The 18,946-nt window shown below is 48.5% G+C and overlaps 2 protein-coding genes across 2 annotated transcripts; both read right to left on the reverse strand.

Annotated features, from left to right (window-relative positions):
* Positions 1 to 776: 776 nt before the first annotated feature.
* On the reverse strand, positions 777 to 13,429 carry LOC135819551 (uncharacterized). The gene is made up of 7 exons (XM_065332781.1): positions 12,841 to 13,429; positions 8,703 to 9,101; positions 6,129 to 6,310; positions 4,444 to 4,697; positions 3,599 to 3,776; positions 2,981 to 3,143; positions 777 to 1,407 (listed from the first exon to the last, which is right to left on the reverse strand). The coding sequence occupies exons 1-7, from the start codon at positions 13,028 to 13,030 to the stop codon at positions 1,271 to 1,273; spliced, it is 1,503 nt and encodes a 500-aa protein (XP_065188853.1). The 5' UTR covers positions 13,031 to 13,429; the 3' UTR covers positions 777 to 1,270.
* A 792-nt stretch (positions 13,430 to 14,221) lies between these two features.
* On the reverse strand, positions 14,222 to 18,077 carry LOC135819550 (breast cancer anti-estrogen resistance protein 3 homolog). Its single transcript, XM_065332780.1, has one exon. The coding sequence runs from the start codon at positions 17,416 to 17,418 to the stop codon at positions 15,091 to 15,093; it is 2,328 nt and encodes a 775-aa protein (XP_065188852.1). The 5' UTR covers positions 17,419 to 18,077; the 3' UTR covers positions 14,222 to 15,090.
* Between the last annotated feature and the right edge of the window lie 869 nt (positions 18,078 to 18,946).

Here is an 18,946-nt window from a genome sequence, read left to right on the forward strand (position 1 = left end):
GTCCAAAAGACTACAACATATGGGCCAATCGCGGTCATCCGCGCTTTTATAAGAACGAAATGGCGCTTTTAGTGACATTTTGCATACAAATCCCCATCTAGTAGGGCGCAGTCACCCAGTTTCGGTGGAAGTGCGCGAGTTCGATTGGGATTCAAGTAGGAAGGGAGCGTCTCAGCTTCCTCGGACCACGACCATTCGACTCAGCACCCCGAAGACTACAACTGGTGAAATTTTGATTTTTGCCTTAACTTCCTCTTTAACCATGGACTGCTTCTGGCTAGATTAACTCTTGTGTAATCAATGGTGCTAGTGAAGCTTATATCAGATCCAATCTGATTTAGCCAACCACACTAGTAGCAAGTATTACCTTCGCTGGGGGCAGGGGTAACTGCAGTTGGATCCCGGAACGGATACCCTGATGCCGGCAATCCTTTTTCTGCACCTTGTCCTCACCCACTTCCTGAGGTGTGGTGAGCCTATAAGTGGGATCATTTTCAAGTCCACCCAGAGTTTTGGGGTTTTCAGGGGATGTCGGCCGTTGGGCGGTTCAATACCCAATTGAGTCATCTTTCCAAGATTCGTTTTGAGTCTCTTTCCCCTCTCCCGGGGAGACCCACGTGACCGGTTTTGGCAGTGAGCGGCAAAAAGTGTGTGTGTGTGTGTGTGTGTGTGTGTGTGTGTGTGTGTGTGTGTGTGTGCATGTGTGCGTGAAGCGCGCTGCATACGCACATGGTACACAGTCGTTGTCCGAACCACCAGTCACCAAAGCTCCGTACTACAGTGATAATGAACTAAATGATCTGGCAGATTATCAAATAATTCGACCTATATTATAATGTGATGAGCTCAATAAAAAATAATCAGGCTGCAAGGCAAATAGTGCAGAGTTTGCAAAATATCAGCTGCGTTACTTGACTCCGCTTATAACAGACTCACTCATAGCGAACCATGAAGTTCCTGTCATAGTAAACCATTGCCCATATCATTGAACCCGTACAAAATTGACACTTTAACGGCAGAGAGCAGTTTTTTGTTTGTTTGTAACGAATCGTATTGTGTAGGGCCACATGTAACCAAGCGCACTCATACAGTCATGGGCCAGAAGCCAGACATGACGTGTTGCATGAATGGTATGTGTGCCTTTTGATTACTTTAAAGACCTTCGGCTATAAAGAATTTTCTCCTACACAATGGTGTTCGTCGTATCAGGAGTCGACAGTGCATGCTTCAACATGACTGTGTTTAGACTAAAAGCCACGCCGCAGTACTGCTACGGCGAGCTTATGAGGTCGTTGATCCAAATCACTGGTTCTCTGAAGGTACGCATGCGGTTGAACAGGCCCTGTCGTTCAAACACAACGTTGGACGACCAGGTCGACTGCTTACTGCCGATGAAAGTCGGCGCCGCTGTGAGCACAAACAGACCGATATACCAACAATAACAACAACAACAACAACAGCGACATGCTTGGTGGAATATTGCCATCAACAATCATTGTCTCAAAATCTTTAAGGGGGGAGCCTACCCATAAATTTCATATGGCATTCAATTGACCGTAACTTTGGTGTTTCTCAGTGGATTTGAGTGAAATTGTGACCACACACTCCTGCCACTATGCTGGCCCTCAGGACATGTTTTACAAGTTCTTGCGCCTCACTGACAGGCTTTCCAGGCCGGAAAAACTCAAATTTCCGGCATAGTGCTACGGTGTGCGAGCCACCCAGGAGCCAAACAAATGCATTTACATTTTTTTCACATTTTCGTGCCCATTCTGTCCGTGCGCGGGACCCAAACCTAAAACAAGTCCAGAAGCAGCCATGGGTGGTGGGGTAGGGCCCCTCAACGTGGCCCTGGAATCTGTCACAACGGAACGAGTGGGCGTTCTCTCACGGACTCCCACAGACCCAAGTCAATTTTTGATTTTTTTTAGGTTTAGCACGTGCTACGAGGTCGTACCTTTGATACAACATCCAGTGCTGGGACCTCCACAGCAAGCCATTTCCACAGCGCTGCACACCAAATCCAGGATGCCCTCAGAAACCGGCAAAGACTGCCACTCACGTTTCACTACTGCCTAGTACTGAATCCTACCTGACTTCTTGACACGACTCAAACTTGCCAAAGTCACTAAATCAACGTCAACTACAATAATCAAGCCACATTTATTTATTTATTTATTTATTCAACATCTCCTGGCCCGTCCGAAGACTGCCAATAAACATGAGAGGTCAGGTGATAGCCAACCACGGCAAGCTAAAAAGGGAAAAAAAAGAAAGATGCTGTCAGAGAGGGAAAGGAGATAGCATACCTGCAACGTCACGAGGGTGCAGCCCAATACGTGGTTTTTTTAACGTGATTTTCTGGACTTTTTTGGACTTGGGGCAAAATTCTGCACACTTTCGCGTGTTTCCATAATACGACAAGTTGCGCACGGTCTGCTCACATTCAAATACAGTGCTGCCAACAAATGACAGCATGCAACAAAAAAATCTTTCCTTGCAAGGGCACATTTTCGTCCATAACTCTTGAACGGCTGGTCAGATAGGGACACAATTTTCAGAGAATTTGCAGCTATTCATGCTCTTTCAACTGACGTAGCACTCAATATGAATTTACAAATTCGATTTTCAGCGAATTCTTGGGTAGTCTGCCACCTTAAGATGGTCATGAAGACCGAAACGTTGAAACAATACTTCTAATGGATTTGTGTGAAATGCAGCGCTCTCTTCAGTGTAGGCAGCTTGCCTGCAAACTATTCAAAAATCATTGTCATTCTCACGAATACGACCAAGAAGAAGACAGTACACGAGGTCTGTCTCTTGTACCACCCCAGCACAATGATGGAACGACTACAGCAAGAGCCCAGAAGTAGCTTTTAACGGGTCCTGCCCTACAATAACCTTCCAGCATACGTGGAAATCGACCTACCCGCGCCAAACAAACATCGATGTGTACAGTCTTGAACGGAGGACCACTTACTCGATGCTAATTCCTGCTCCACAATTGAGAGCTCAAAGTTGGACGCGATCGGCTTCAGACCCGCGTGCTTGAGCAGGTAGGTGTCTTCGCCAACGACAGCCAGCAGGTCGCGAGACGTCAGCAAGCCAGGGAAGTCGCGCCGCAGGGCAAGCAAGACTGGAGACTGCAGCAGTAACCATGGTAACACAATAAGAAAAAGAACAGCGGTCAACGGTAAGTCTGCAGGTGACATGCAAACCTTGAGAGAAATTGCGGAGAGTTGCCATTTGAACCAAAGGAAGATTCTTAGCTAGCTATATGTCCGCATCCCGAGCTCATCCACAAGTTAACCCAACACAGCTTCTACAGTAAAATCTGTCAAGGCGACCACTCGGATAAGGCGACCACTCGGATAAGGCGACCACTCGGATAAGGTGACCACTCGGATAAGGCGACCACTCGGATAAGGCGACCACTCGGATAAGGCGACCGCCTGTCCCAGAAGACCACTGCAGCCAGTACCAAGGGATGCTATTTCCAGTCAAATGACACTGGACAAGGAGACCACCTGGTTACAGAGACCACACTTAGACAGTCCCTTGAGCGGCGGTCGTCTTAGACAGGTCTCACTGTACTTACAAATTCACTGACTGGTGTAGCAACATAGATATGACGAATGTCACGAGACTTCAGCAGCCTGTTGAGAACGATGGGTAGGTGGGACACATTCAGCGCTATCACATTTCTGCAGATCGACCGGAAGTTTGGATTTGTGAGGTGAGATTCATCGTAGGGTCCGGACACTGGCTGATGACACCTAACGACAGGAATTTAGATACGCAGATAGTAAGTGGAGAGAGAGAGAGAGAGAGAGAGAGAGAGAGAGAGAGAGAGAGAGAGAGAGAGAGACAGAGAGAGACAGAGAGAGACAGAGAGAGAGACAGACAGACAGACAGACAGACAGACAGACAGACAGACGGACAGACAGGGAGAGGCAGACAGACAGGGAGAGACAGGCAGAGAAAGGCAGACAGAGAAATAGAGAGAGAGAGAGAGAAAGAGAGAGAGAGAGACACACACACACACACACAGACAGGGACAGAGAGGTAGATGGGAAGATAGACGAAGAGAGACAAACAGACACACGGACACACATTATAGACATGAGAGACAGCGAAATAACATTAGAGGAAGAATAAGACGGAAAGAGAGCTCAGTACGTCGTAGATACACCGCAAAGGGAGCACAATCCAAGTTGCAGCAAGGTTAAGGAGCACACGTAAACGCTCCTAATCACATGAACGCGAACTTTATTACAATATCGGACTCGTCGGACAAAAGGCTTCGCTCTGGCCGGAATGCTAACAAGAAGACATATCTCCCAGTCACAGCTTTGTGTACCAGCCATCACTCTCTTCATTCGCAAGCAAATGAGCAAGGAGAACTGCAATGCACTGACAGACTTCAGAATCACCGGGACTTACCACACACCTCCCCATTCGTTGTTGTATCTCCAGTGTAGAACAGCGTACGGCCCGACGGACATGCGCGCGGACGCAAAGACCGCCGCCAGCTTCTGCAGGTGCTTGCTGCGCCTGAGGTGCAGCGCCAGCTCCACTGTGTTGTGACTGATGTCCACGTGCTTGTACGGAAAGAGCACGGCGGCGCAGCGCTGCGGCGACGAGAACCGCTCCTGCGCCTCTTCCGGTGTGAGCAATGCTTTGAATGAGTTGGTGACCTGTGAGGAGATCAAACACACACACACACACACACAAGCATTATACGAACCACTTCTTGGTTCCATCACACACCTCAACATTTGAAGCACAGTACGAGAAACGCACCACCCTAGTACCCTGTCCCGACTGAATAAAGACAATGCGATTACATCATCGGTTGAGATGCGATTACATCATCGGTTGAGATGCGATTACATCATCGGTTGAGATGCGATTACATCATCGGTTGAGATGTGTTGGCCAAGTCGCGGCACAGCGCTGCACTTGCACTAGCGACTCACGCTGCATACTTAGCTCTCATTCGAAAATCTCCTTACTCACACCTTATACTTGTGCCTACTCAAGTATACTGTAATTTCACAAATTTTCGGTGAACTTTTATTTTCGGTACTTTCGGTGCATCTGCTTCATACCTAAAATTTCAATACACCGAACAAACACTAACACACATAATCCAATAGGGCTTGAAAGTGATGACGTCCAAAACGGCCATGGAGTACTAAGTTGACATCAGATTTCTATTTTGAATCCACTAAGGTGTGACTTTGCTATTGCCTCAGTATGTGGGTGCATAGCAACCCACTCATGTCGTATGCAGGGGTGACTTTTACTTCGCCACCAGTTGTAACCCCGCCCCCAGTAGCCAAATCAGTCAGTTTCACTGGTTACATCACCTTGCTGTGAGTAAGACGGCTTGAAGTGTGCTTGGATCCATACAAAAATTGGATCCAAGTGGATCCAATTTTTGAATTTTTTTTGAAATTGTTGCTATGCTGTGACGTAGCACTTTCAAGCCCTATAGGGAACAGCTTCCCTGTACCGAAAATTTCTGTTCACCTAACCTGGCCTTTCGCCCTCATACCGAAAATATTGAGCACCGAAAATTTCTGAAATTAGAGTATTGGAAAATCTTCATGAAATCATTGGTGTACCCTCTATAGGCTTTTACTTGAGTTCATAAAATTGAGTGGAACAGGGTCAGATTCTCTGTTTCAATGGCGATTGTCTTGACACAGTATGAGCCAGTCGACATGGGCAGCTCGCAAGAGTGTTCAGTACAGCACAGCGCGGAGCGGTGAGGTACACAACTACATTAGACTGCAGAGTATGTTAGCAGTCAGCTGAAGCACTTGCCGACCAGCAGATGGATTTGATTATTCCATTGTTCCCAGAGGGCCTACATACGGCTCCCTTGTGTGTGTGTGTGTGTGTGTGTGTGTGTGTGTGTGTGTGTGTGTGCGTGCGTGTGTGTGCGTGCGTGCGTGTGTGTGTGTGTGTGTGTGTGTGTGTGTGTGTGTGTGTGTGTGTGTGTGTGCGTGCGTGTATGTCAGTGAGCAGGTGGGAATGTAACTGCGGGTCGGCATCATTATTATCATTTGGCCAAGGAGAAACAACAGAGCTGCATGATTGAGTGCAGGGCAGTAACTAACCCGCATAGGCTTGTGAATAGCAGCCATACTGTCGTAGGCCTGGTGAATGCCGACAATTTGCAGCACTCGGTCAATACGTGCGTGCAGGCTTTGCAGTTTGAATGACTTGAACTGGAACATCACTTCTATCGTGCCGTTGCAAAGCTCCTGCCATGCCTCCCAGTGTACCATCGGTTGCAGGTCTGTGAGACAGACATACATATGCACACAGAAGGGTCCACAGTCATACAGATACGTATAATTGTACGCCTACACCAAACTGATGCGCATATGAATACACACAAACACACCTCACCTCCTCACCTCAGACCTGCCCATCGCGGAAGCGATGATAGCGAACAGCTATGTTAGACATAGCAACTTGTGCTGGGATTGCACCATTCAAGCTTGCAAGGCTGATGAATTGACCGCCACTATTTTTAGCCTGGTATCCACCACACAGCTGATTGAAGTGACTTTTTCTGGCCAGTGAATCCCTATTTTTCATTTTTCCATTTTTTCTTTTTTTTCTACACACACACACCACACCACATACTCCGGCATACACTGGCTGTTGGTAACCACCCAGGACAATGAAAGAAAAGTCAGGAAGAGACCGAGAAAGAGAAGAAAGACGTGCGCGACCATAATCGTCGGGAATTGAACCCGCACACACACACACACACTCACATACACAAGTGCATGCATACATACAGACATACATACACACAGGCACGTGGACAAGCCCACACAAAAGATGAGAGAAACCATCCAAAACAATTATTACAAAGGCACTAGCAGAAACGAAACCAGTCCCAGGTGTCAGTTGTCTGATTGATTTCTCTTTCTTTCTTTCTTTCTTTCTTTCTCATGTGAGCAGAAAATACTGGTTTGTGTGGACATCTATTTCAGGTACACAAATAAGTTACTCATGCATACAACTTGGTTCAGAATTGTAAGATGGCTTGACTACCATAGTCTATGTGGCTTGGCTACCATAGTCAGTTTAGTGTTGGGTTTGGAACGTGGGCTGTGCACTTTGACACATCCATAGTCCTAGACAAAGAAGCCCCACCTCATGGTTTTAATAGCGCCAAAGACCATTCGACCCTAGCACTACTCATACACGCACCACTCTGCTCACTTGGGTGTGGGGCTACTTTTATTCATGAGCTCATATCTCTCTGCCAAGACCTGTTGTGGAGAACCATGCTTTGGTGTGAGTAACATTTACAGTATGAACCATGCATGCGTTTCGTGTACTGTATTGCATGTGATTTCAGGCGTATTAAGATTTCGGTGTCATGGACCCGCCAGGTTTCAAGTGTAATGTATAAGTAAGTGACCAGCCTACCCTTCACATACAGTGCACCTTTCACATACAGTGCACACTCTAGTGCCTTTTAGGTGTATGTAAATTTCGGTACCAGGGACCTGCCAGGTTTCAGGTGTAATTTAGAATTAGGTGACCAGCCTACCCTTCACATACAGTGCACACTCTAGTGCCTTTTAGGTGTAATGTAAATGTAGGTGCCTGCTTGGTTTCTGTACCGAAATTAAAGAAATTAGAGGTAACACCGAAATCAACAACGTGCAATGCAGTACAGTAAAACTGGCCAGGTCCAGGCAACCAGTAACTAGGGTCCGGGCAACCAGTAACTAGGGTCCGGGCAACCAGTAACTAGGGTCCGGGCAACCAGTAACTAGGGTCCGGGCAACCAGTAACTAGGGTCCGGGCAACCAGTAACTAGGGTCCGGGCAACCAGTAACTAGGGTCCGGGCAACCAGTAACTAGGGTCCAGGCAACCAGTAACTAGGGTCCGGGCAACCAGTAACTAGGGTCAGGGCAACCAGTAACTAGGGTCCAGGCAACCAGTAACTAGGGTCCAGGCAACCAGTAACTAGGGTCCGGGCAACCAGTAACTAGGGTCCGGGCAACCAGTAACTAGGGTCCGGGCAACCAGTAACTAGGGTCCGGGCAACCAGTAACTAGGGTCCCGGCAACCAGTAACTAGGGTCCGGGCAACCAGTAACTAGGGTCCGGGCAACCAGTAACTAGGGTCCAGGCAACCAGTAACTAGGGTCCGGGCAACCAGTAACTAGGGTCCGGGCAACCAGTAACTAGGGTCCGGGCAACCAGTAACTAGGGTCCGGGCAACCAGTAACTAGGGTCCGGGCAACCAGTAACTAGGGTCCGGGCAACCAGTAACTAGGGTCCGAGCAACCAGTAACTAGGGTCCGGGCAACCAGTAACTAGGGTCCGGGCAACCAGTAACTAGGGTCCGGGCAACCAGTAACTAGGGTCCGGGCAACCAGTAACTAAGGTCCGGGCAACCAGTAACTAGGGTCCGGGCAACCAGTAACTAGGAATTGCACGTAACTTGGAACATACGTACTTACAGAATGCAAGTAAACCTTTTTTATCCCATTCAATAGTTTTGCCCTTTTGGGGCCCTTTTTTCGTTGAAATGCCAGTTTTCGTGACTCTAGATGGGTCAGAAAGGTGCCCGGTAGAAGGACGTGCACGGATCTGGGGAGTATTACAGTATACTTGCAATACAAATTTGACGCGGCAACGCTCAACAGTGTACTTACTGGCCAGCTGAGCCCAGTCAAACACATCCTGGACGTCCGCCGTGTCTTCCGTTCCACCTGTGACTGCGGTGTGATGCTTGAAGAACGGCGGAACGACCAGCGTTCGGTTCAACCACTCGGCGAGCACTAGCGCGTCGCGAAAGCCGCGGAACTGATTGTTGGGCCCGTACGGCAAGATTGGCAGCAGCAGCGGAGTTGTGTCCGTCACCGGATGAAGAGTCGGGTGAGCATAGTCACCACTGCTTGGCGTAGCTGAGATACCAGAGTGTGCAGGTTCTCCCCTGGTCCCACTTGCTGGGTCAACACTGTGTGCCCGGTGGTCGCTTGCAGCTAGTATCGGTGCATCGTCATTGCTGCTACTGGTTGAACCAGCGACTAGCTTGTTGAGATGGGCCAGATCTGAGACAGCAGGGTAGAGAAAGAACGAAAACATGAGTGCAACATGCAATTTCACTGCAAAAAGAGCTATCCGGAAATATATGTTACGAACACAAGAGTCCTAGCATTGCTTTGTGCAAAACGAAATGGTTATGATTGATGAAGCTTGGTGTTCTGCGTTGCTCTCGCCAAGAGCTTACCAACAAGCCAGCCCTAGATTGTGAAAATCAAGCGAGAGAGAAGACTCAAGTTATGACCTGGTGAAGTTGAAAGTTGTACTGAAATTTCTAATTCTGTTGCATGCTGTGCTCATAATCCGGTAGTACAGGGTAGATTTTTCAAGGGAACCGACATCGAAATAATTGATGCATTTCTACTTATTACCGCTGACTAGGCCCAAATATGCTAAAAAAAAAGAGCATATTATGCTCGTCGCATATCAGGGAAAACGTCCATAATATGCCAAAGGCTTAGCGAGATATGCAAAAAGATATGCCAAAATATGCTCCACATAAGCAGAAAGTGTAGATCATTTCAGTAAAATTACAACCTTGGAATATTCATGGGCTTCACGGCAGTATCATGCTTATGGTGTAAATCAAAACACATGCGGAATAGCATGGCTGGGGTGTGTCCCCAGGAACCGTAGCGATAGTGTTCATCCATGGGGAAATGTAGCAAACGCCTCAACCATTCCAAATTCATCCATAAATGGCATTTCTGAACGCATTTTGTCCATAATAAGAATGTATTGTCCTCATTTTCTTCAGACTATTTGAAGTATATGCTGGTTTCATTCCAATATTCCCTTTGTCGCTCAAGATGCCATATATGAACTGTCTCACAAAATATGCGGAAATATGCGCAAGCATATTTGGTCGAGGCCTACCGCTGACCCACAACCTCTAATGCCGTCCAGTCACATTATGATAAGAGTATGCGTCAACGCAAGCAGCAGAGCGCTGTAAAGACTCCCCACTGTACAAGTCCCTAGAATACTACAACGCCCTCCCCGCTAGCATTCATGACGTTCCCTCCTGACCTGCTTTCAAACAAGAAATCTACTCATTGCTGATTAACTGAATCTGCTCCTGCAGCGCTCACCCTTTCCCATACTTGTAAATAAAATTGAAAGTGATGTAAATTACTTTCCAACTGCATAACCCGCAGCCCCACCCACAGCATCTCACCTTCTCATAAACTTATCTCTTATTGGCGATGGTGTCATCGTGAGAATAAACAATTCAAAGAGATGGTGAGTAAGTAAGTAAGTAAATTATCGTGTCCGTTCCCGGAGGGAACTCGCGACGGCCGCTAACACCCGCTAAACCCTAGTGGCAGATGCAGCGCCTAACGGTGGGGGTGAGTGGATAAGTCTCACAACCACTGTCACAAGTGCCGAGAACGACCCCATTAGCTGCATCTGTGCACCCCTTGTGCCTGGCCACAAGTTCCCACAAGATGGTGAGTGCCGAGCATAAATGTTGACCGAACTTGCACTAAGCGCCACTATTTGTAACGTCCTTTGCATAGCTTCGGGAATTGAAGTTTAGGCTTTGTTGAAGCTGCAGAGCTCTGGGTGTGTGTGTGGGGGGGGGGGGGGGGAGGGGTTGCGGACAAATCGATCATCAGGCAATGTTATAGGACAGCTTGGAGCCAAAGCAGAAGGTCCCGTTTTTTTTAAAGAACAAAAATAAATAGAAGCGGGACCGACTGCTATTCTGGACACTCAGAGTGTGATGCACTAGTACCAGTACAATCAGTCATGAACCCAAACAATCCAGTGGTGTTAGTGAAAATGCATGGACACTGAGCACCATAACTACTTACTTTTTTTTCCAATGAGTACTTATTATGGTACATGTACTAAGTACACACGGCACAGAGCACCACGCATCATTCGTCGTATCTAATAGTTTCATGCCCATAGGCAATCATCAGACAACTAAAATGTGTTGTTAGGGGCCATCCGTAAATATCGATAGTTTTTTCAATCCGTGAATTTTACAAAGTAACCAGGACCCACCACCCACCCCCCTACTTTTTACGGAATAAAATATTGATGACACATGTACTGTATCTACATGTAGGTGGAGTCCATACACACGCAGGCATGCGCTCACCGTGTCATTCATAACTAGAGTCATCTACGCCTACTACGCCTCGATGACGGCGTAGTAGCCATCGTCGTCTTCACCAGGGCTGTCAAGCTCTTTGAAAAAAGTATCTTTTTTGGCAGCTGTACCAAACAAAGTAGTCTGCCGTGCCATTTTCGTTAGGCAGCTGTACCAAACAAAGTAGTCTGCCGTGCCATTTTCGTTAGGCCACGCTCCACATGAGAACTGTTCCAACCATTGGCGATGTAGCAATTCTTCGATGTGGAGTTTAAATAAGAGCTGGACTTGACCCGGATTAATCAGGTATTGTGATACTTCGAATAATTGTGCAATAATTATACTTGAAACTCGGATGTTGAGCCATAAATAAATGTAAAAGAGAAAAGGACATATGGATACGAGTTAAGAGTAACTCTCCATCACTGTAACATGATACTATATACAGTCAGAAAGTGCAATAACTAGGCACAAAACTGACAGAGTAATGAGACATTCGACGTCCTGACACCTAACTTCAACACATCTCCGTAGCGCTAACCGACAGCCTTCCAACTTGGAAGGTTCAAGGTTATACTTGTGAATAATATCTGACAAACTTCCCTCTTTCTTTTGCTTCAAGAGTTTCGATCTCCACTACATTTTTTGGAGACAACAATCTACGTGTACGTGTGGTTCGACGCACGCAGACCCACGCACACGCAGTACTGGGCGCCAGGTCCGCGTGTCATCGATATTTTATTTACTTTGAATTTCGGCTGCACCCACCACCCAGGTACGAATATTTCACGGACTGTAAAAACTATCGACATTTACGGACGGCCCCTTACGATACGAAGTATAATTTAAAATGGTATTAGGCCACCCAGAATTAATTCGTTGTTTCGGGTCACCCGACCGACCGTCTTTTTCACCTGACCGCAAAATGTTTTTTTATATACATGTATTGTGCATGCAAATGTACGACTAGTGTCGACTACACACACACGATCCTATAATAGCAGTCTAGACATCGACCTCATTCTCAGAAGCAGCCAAATGACAGGATGCAGTGCTTGGTGACGAGGTTGTCTTCTATTATCTCCGATCCGCAATCGGTCCTGAAAGAGCTTCAGCTCCGCTACCGCATCGCTCATTGACAAAGGTTTTGGTGAGAGCTGCTCGTCAGACTCGTTTGCCAGCGAGGCAAAGATCTGGTCCTGGAGGGGACCTGGATCTAATGCCAGTAGCAATGGGACAATGACTGCGCACGCTGGATCGTCTACAACAATGTACAGTCAGATTTGATCGACTGGCTTGATGGACAAAAGCCATTGGATATGCATAATCATGTATGCACACCGCAGGAAGCAAAATATAAAATAAAACAAAATAAAAAATAAACCCGACCGACCGACCCTGGTACGGATGAGTGAAGTGACCCGAAACAACGAATTAATTCTGGGTGGCCTAGCTTATAGAGGAAACCTTCCACCTACTTCACTATAATTTTTTAGGGTGCACACAACAGGATGCAGGCGAGCCAAAAACTACCGGTAACTCTGCAGTATGCGAATCATCAGTATCCTATATCCTGGAAACAGGACTCGTGTACTTGTATCATGCCGGATATAATGACTACCTTGATCGCTAGCCTACTTACTCACCATTACTGATGGGAGGTTCGGCTAGGAGGCGGGCGAACTGAAATCCGTGCGCGTATCGTGACAGATCAATCGGGTCTCGAGGCAAGAACTGGCGAACACAAGCGGTTACAAAAATCACCAGCAGGACGGTATATAGCGGAGTGATGGCTTTAGAGGACAGGAGCTTTGTGAAGACACTACGCACAGCCATTCAAACAACAATACATAGCTGAATTCTACAAGGCAGTGCCGAGCTGTTTCGCTGCAGCACTGGAAAACTCAAGACGGTCGCCCGGATTTCTCGATGATCTTACAGTGATTATGTCAAGGCAGAGCATGACGATACTGTATTTTATGGACTGGGCCACGCGTCGCGGGTGATGCCGAGTGAACGCAAGACTCGTACTAAAATCAGGAGTGACTCAGTGAGAGCTACACACTGAAAAGTAGTGAAAACCAAAACAAGCGACAAGGAGCTGCAGGCGAGTAGGAGGTCCTCCTAGTCCTAGACGTAAAACTGCGATAGCACGAAGATGTGTAGCAGTGCGGGCACGTGGCTTCTGATCAAACACACTTTGCGAGATAAGAGTGCAGATTGTGTTGAGAGCTACACGAGTAGTGTCAATGGCAATGGATTTTGTCCATTCATTGAATTATTAAATGTCTAAACAAATAATTCAGACGAGGCCGGCTAGGCTAGAGGAGTCGTGAAAAAGAGCTTCACGACTCCCAGATGATCTAGACTACTGCTAGGCCCTACTACGTCCCTCGGAAACTGTCGAAGAGTAAATCTACGTGTAGATAAAAAATATTCCGGAAATATAATGGCTATGATTATTGTACAGTGTACTTGTCTTTGCAATTTGGACGAAGCTGTGAATGAATCAGTTTTGACAGTTGCCACTACGGCACTAGGGACTAGGGTCGTAGGGAGTAGAAAGAAACTAAACAGATTGCGAGTGAGCAGAAGGCGAAGTGGTTTATAGCTTTCGGAGTTCAGAAAAGGAATTAGATACTAGACAAATTTTCTATTTTTCAAGTGCTACTAATACTATCATGTTTATTGTAGTATCCTTTAAACATTCTTAATAATTTTCTGGCTACCATGGTACCTGTCAGTGGGTCCTGCATGCAGCCCTGTATTCCTAGAGTAGACGGACCGTGAGTGGACCTACTGTGCTACAGTTTCATGACATTGTAATTTGTAGTACATACCCTGGCAATTGTCAGGATCATGATCGACATGAACCTGCACACAGACACACAGTCAATGTCAGACATGCACACTGACGTCACGCACTGACACGCATAATTATAATTTATATTAGAAAAATAATCACCCCCTCACGTGAACATGCATACACCCAGCTTACATCCACAAGATCCACGGCCAGGGCAAGAGAACACTGAAGGCGGGCACCACTGGACAAACTGATGAGGGTGCTCGCATACAGGAACAAACTCCAGCGTAAACCAGCATTCAGCCTTCATCCAGGAAGTATTCGGCGAGGAAAGAAAACACCGACAAACAATACAATTCTTACAATAAGTCCCCGCCAGAATCGGAAATACAAAGACAGAGTATTCGATGATAGGACAAAATACAGAGTATACGAGTAGCAATGACTTCAAATGATCATTCCCAATTCCATTGCGTTGCGAATTGAACACGACCCAAGAATTCAAACACATCGTTCAAGAAATAAAGTGGAACCAAAATGAGCCTAATGGAGCTAAATCAGAGTCAAAAACCTCGATCCGCGACATTTCAAGTGTCTAAAAAATGGTAAATTTTTGTTTAGATATAAAAATAGCAGCGATAAATAACAGCAACAAGACTTGACAAGCTGACGTCTAGGAAGCGACAGACTCATAATAATAGCATTGGGTTGTTGCATCAAGGTACTGCACCATACTGAGATATGACCGACCTGAGGAAGCATCACGCACCATTCGTGTCGTAAGTTGCAGCCTGGTGCAGTCATTAGAAACCGGGAGTGGAAACAGTGGAAATAGCGGATCAACGCCAGCCTGTAAATATGGTGATAACATGTACGGGGATGTAATGCCCGGGTCTTTAACGGCTCTAAACTCAAATATGACAGTGAAATCCTATCAGCAACATAACGTGTGTCCACAGTGAGATCAATGTTCGAGTGCTTTGTCGCACACATACGCACACACCCACGCACACACCCACGCACACACACACATACACACACACACACATACCAGACGTTGACCACCAGCTACTTGGAGTCGGAACACTTGTCAAATGGACGTGTTGCGCCCAATGACCTGACTGGGTTCGGCCGCCTCCGACATTGCATCTAACATGTCGCTGATCATCAGGTCGACGTCCGCATTCTCCGGAACGGGCATGCCGGGCCGCGAGGCAAGCAGCATGATCGGAAGATCGCACCAGCAGAACGCGTCCATGGTTGTATCACACGGGGCGAGAGTCACGCGTGACGAGGCGACAAACGTGCAAGCGGACGCCTGCACGGTCAGCTCGCGCGCCTGTTTCATGTGCGAGAAGACGGCATCCAGACTACGAACGCCGCTTTCGTCGTCCTCGTCGTCCTCAAAGAACGCATGTCCCGGCGGGCTGCTGTCCTCCGCGGTGAGTATCTTCATGGGATCCGTCAACAGGCGCAAGACGGGCTCTAGATTGGGTACGCTGGCCTGTGTGTGGCGATGCGTGCTGGTACCGTGTCGCAGCTGCCGGTCAATGCCGCATAGCTGCGAGTCGAACAGCAGGGCAAGCTTACTGTCGCCGGAGCGAAACTCGGCCCAGGTGGCCTCCAGGCGGCGCACACGCGGACTGCGCAGGCCGCGCATGACGGCCGTGAAGCCAAACAGGTCGGCCACGGCATCGCTCTGCAGGCACTGTGCCACCTCTACCAGCTTGCGCAGCACAGTGCAGCGCGTCATCATGTCCCCCGCACCCATCACCATAATAGCTGCAAACTGCGACAGGGCAGTGAACCTGCGAAGGAGGTCGCGTGCCACCGGCTCGCCTTGTCCCAGGATGAGATTCGCGAGGCCGCTCGCCTGTCCCTGCTTCCAATCGTTCTGCTGCTGGGCACACTTCTCCATTACGCTAGGCGAGCACGCCACACTGTTCTTGGCAAACGGCATGTGAGCGAGATGATCGTCGGTCAGCTCCTTGGGCAGCAGGATGTGCGACTTCTGCAGGTTGACGCGTGCTATGTGCCGCGCTAGGTCACTCGGCGAGTGCTGCAGGACCATCTGCACGGATACCTTCACCGCATCCGGATGCGGCAAGTCCGGGTTATGCACCAGCGATTCCGTGCTGCTCGCTTTGTTCAAGGAGCCCAGCGAACCGGACAGGCGATCCTTCAGCGACGGGTTGAGAGCGCCTGCAAGACCGCTCTCGGAGACCGCACTCGGTGGACGCCGCCGTGCGTTCAGGGGTGACTTGCCGCGAATCTTCACGCCGAAGTTCACCTTTGGTTTAGACTGCGGCGACGTGTTTGCAGCTGTTATGGAGGTGGCCGGTAGGGACAGTGCGCCAATGCTTTCCACACCCGGACTGGCCCTGTCCAAGCGATCCACGCTGCCTCCGAGGCCTTGGCGGCCGCCCTTCCTGTCCATGACCATGACGCTGTCCATGTCTTCCAGGCGTAGGCTGTTCCGTCGGCTCACAGACGAGCTGCTGGTGAGCGACAGGCGATCGTCCGCGGAACGCGTCACGTGCCGTGGAACTGCGTACGCTGCAACCGGGCCGCTTGCGTCCGAAATGGGCTGCTTGGAGGTGAGATGATAGGTCACCAGCTCCACCATGGATGGGTACGCCTCGCCTCCAAACCGATACCAGACGGAACTCTCCTCGGCCAGACACGTCGGTTCGGCCGCGTCCTTTCGGCTGTCCTTGCGCCGTCGCGACTGAGGCCTAGGCACGTATTTCTGCGCCTCCAGCGGAGATAGTTCTGTGGCGACGAAGTGCACGGCCTTTCCTTTCCAATGGGCCGTGAGGACATACTGCCCCGGCTTGCTGATGCTTTCGCGCACCAGGATGTCGCCATCGTTGCACACGGCCGCCTCCGCCAGCTTCCTGTTGATTCGTCCGTGGAACCAGGGCTGGTGTTGCAACAGTGCATGTCTATCCTGCAGGACATCGGACACAGTAGACGACACAGATGATACACTGGGTCTTGAACGTGACTGTGCTTGTTCGGTGGGGGACGGGGTCTTGTGTCGCTCGGTGGCTTTCAATGGGAATCGACCCTTCAGCAAGCCTTTCTTTTTCTTTGGCAGCAGTGGAGGGGCGAGTTGCAGTGATGTTCCACTCGGTGCACGAGTAAGCGTGGCTTTCTGCTCGGCACTGGGAGCTCCGAAGTCGCGCTCCAGCTTCGCCAGCATGCTGCGGCGATCCCTGGCATTGACCACGCCGATCCGGACAAAATCAGCTTCGCTCAGCACGCAAAGGGCATTGACGCTATCATAACCGGAGAACAGGTGAAAATACTTCAACAAATCTAACGAGTCCAAGAAGTTGTGGATTGACTGGCCCTCCTCATCAGCCAGGCCATCGAACTCTAGGTCGTAGCGGCCGTCATACTGGCCGCGCTGCATTCTACGTCTTCAGGCACTTGTAATGACCGGCAGTGCCGATCAAGTGCATCCGCTACGACTTGGAAACACGCTGCCACTCTCGGGCTCGATCAAAACAACACAGCTGCGCCACAGAAAATAACAATGCACAATCAATGTACATGTATGTACTACAAGGCTTGTGCTGGCTCGCTACTGCATTGGTCTACACTACTAGTATCACTACATTAATTTTGTACAGAGATAAGAATAAGATTCAGTTCTCGTGCCGAGTGCGCCAGGACTGAGCCTGGCCTGTGCTACAACAAGAAGTAAACTGTAAAGGGCGTTCTATTCTGTGCCTCCTCGATCTTGTCCGCCTGCACTGGTACTCTACTGATACTGATAGATTTGTGTGATAACGTCTGTCTGATCTGGCACTACTGCAATGAATCACCGTAGATCTACCGACCGTAGGCTTTTTCGCCAGCAAAGCAGCGCGGTGCACTACAACGACAACTACCGGCGCAAGACTTAGTGCAACAAATTGATACTCGAACTTGCAATAATATCGCGTACCACAACACCTTCCACCTGCATTCAACGAGGAAACATTGAACAATTTCAAGGAACTACATAGTACAAGTAGAAGTAGAAGTCAAGAACCCTTGGCCTTGCTACGTAGGATTAGTACTGTTGCACGTAGTGTAGACCGGTCTACATGGAATTACTACAACAATAATTGTAGTATTGTATTGTATTTCCAAGATCTCTTCATACGTAGATCTACGTCATGTGCAGGAGACTTCTTGACCAGATCAAGAACACACTCCGTCACAGTCCGTGTGTGCTCTTCGAAGTCCGATGGGCAGGACAGACTACAGTACAGTGGTGTGCATCAAAATCAAAATAATATTTAGCTACTAGGCATTATTATTTTCAACCTCATTTCAGAGGCATGTTGCCATATGCACACATTTCAGGGGGTTTTCGCCGGTACAGATAATGCATTTACACAGTGTGCATATAATGGAGACTGAGCACTTTATGTTTTGAATGCCGCCCCAAGGTGTTGGAGACGTGCTATTATTGGAGACTGTGCTTATATTAGAGATAATAATATAGGTATGTAGTATCACGTTGATTGTTGTGATTGTATTTTAGACAGCCAGTTCCGAGTTTAGCATACTACCACGACTACACGAACCAAAGCAAAAAGACCTGCTGAAACCATAATCTTCTTTACTTATAAAGAAGAGGCACCTGTGACGTGTGTCTGTGTGTGTGTGTGTGTGTGTGTGTGTGTGTGTGTGTGTGTGTGTGTGTGTGTGTGTGTGTGTGTGTGTCACGCTCCTTATAAAGAAGAGGCACCTGTGACGTGTGTGTTTGTGTCACGCTGAAGCGCTGCGGAGCAGCGCTGCCCTGAGCACGCGAAGCGTGCGAACAGTGTAGCACATTGCACAGTGTAGCTAGCGGCCGCAGAAGCACTGAGCACGCGAAGCGTGCGAACGAAGCGTGCGAATCGCGAATCGTGTAGCTAGCGGAAGCAGCCACAGAAGCACTGAGCACG

Source organism: Sycon ciliatum, chromosome 6 (assembly GCF_964019385.1).
Source record: "Sycon ciliatum chromosome 6, ocSycCili1.1, whole genome shotgun sequence".
NCBI classification, from domain to species: Eukaryota; Metazoa; Porifera; class Calcarea; order Leucosolenida; family Sycettidae; genus Sycon; species Sycon ciliatum.

Coding starts and splice junctions, on each gene's coding strand:
- LOC135819551 (XM_065332781.1), bottom strand. CDS start 13,030: ATGGCTGTGCGTAGTGTCTTCACAAAGCTCCTGTCCTCTAAAGCCATC. Junction 4,698..6,128: donor CTATTCACAAGCCTATGCGG/GTTAGTTACTGC, acceptor ATCTCCTCACAG/GTCACCAACTCATTCAAAGC. Junction 3,144..3,598: donor CTACACCAGTCAGTGAATTT/GTAAGTACAGTG, acceptor TTACTGCTGCAG/TCTCCAGTCTTGCTTGCCCT.
- LOC135819550 (XM_065332780.1), bottom strand. CDS start 17,418: ATGCAGCGCGGCCAGTATGACGGCCGCTACGACCTAGAGTTCGATGGC.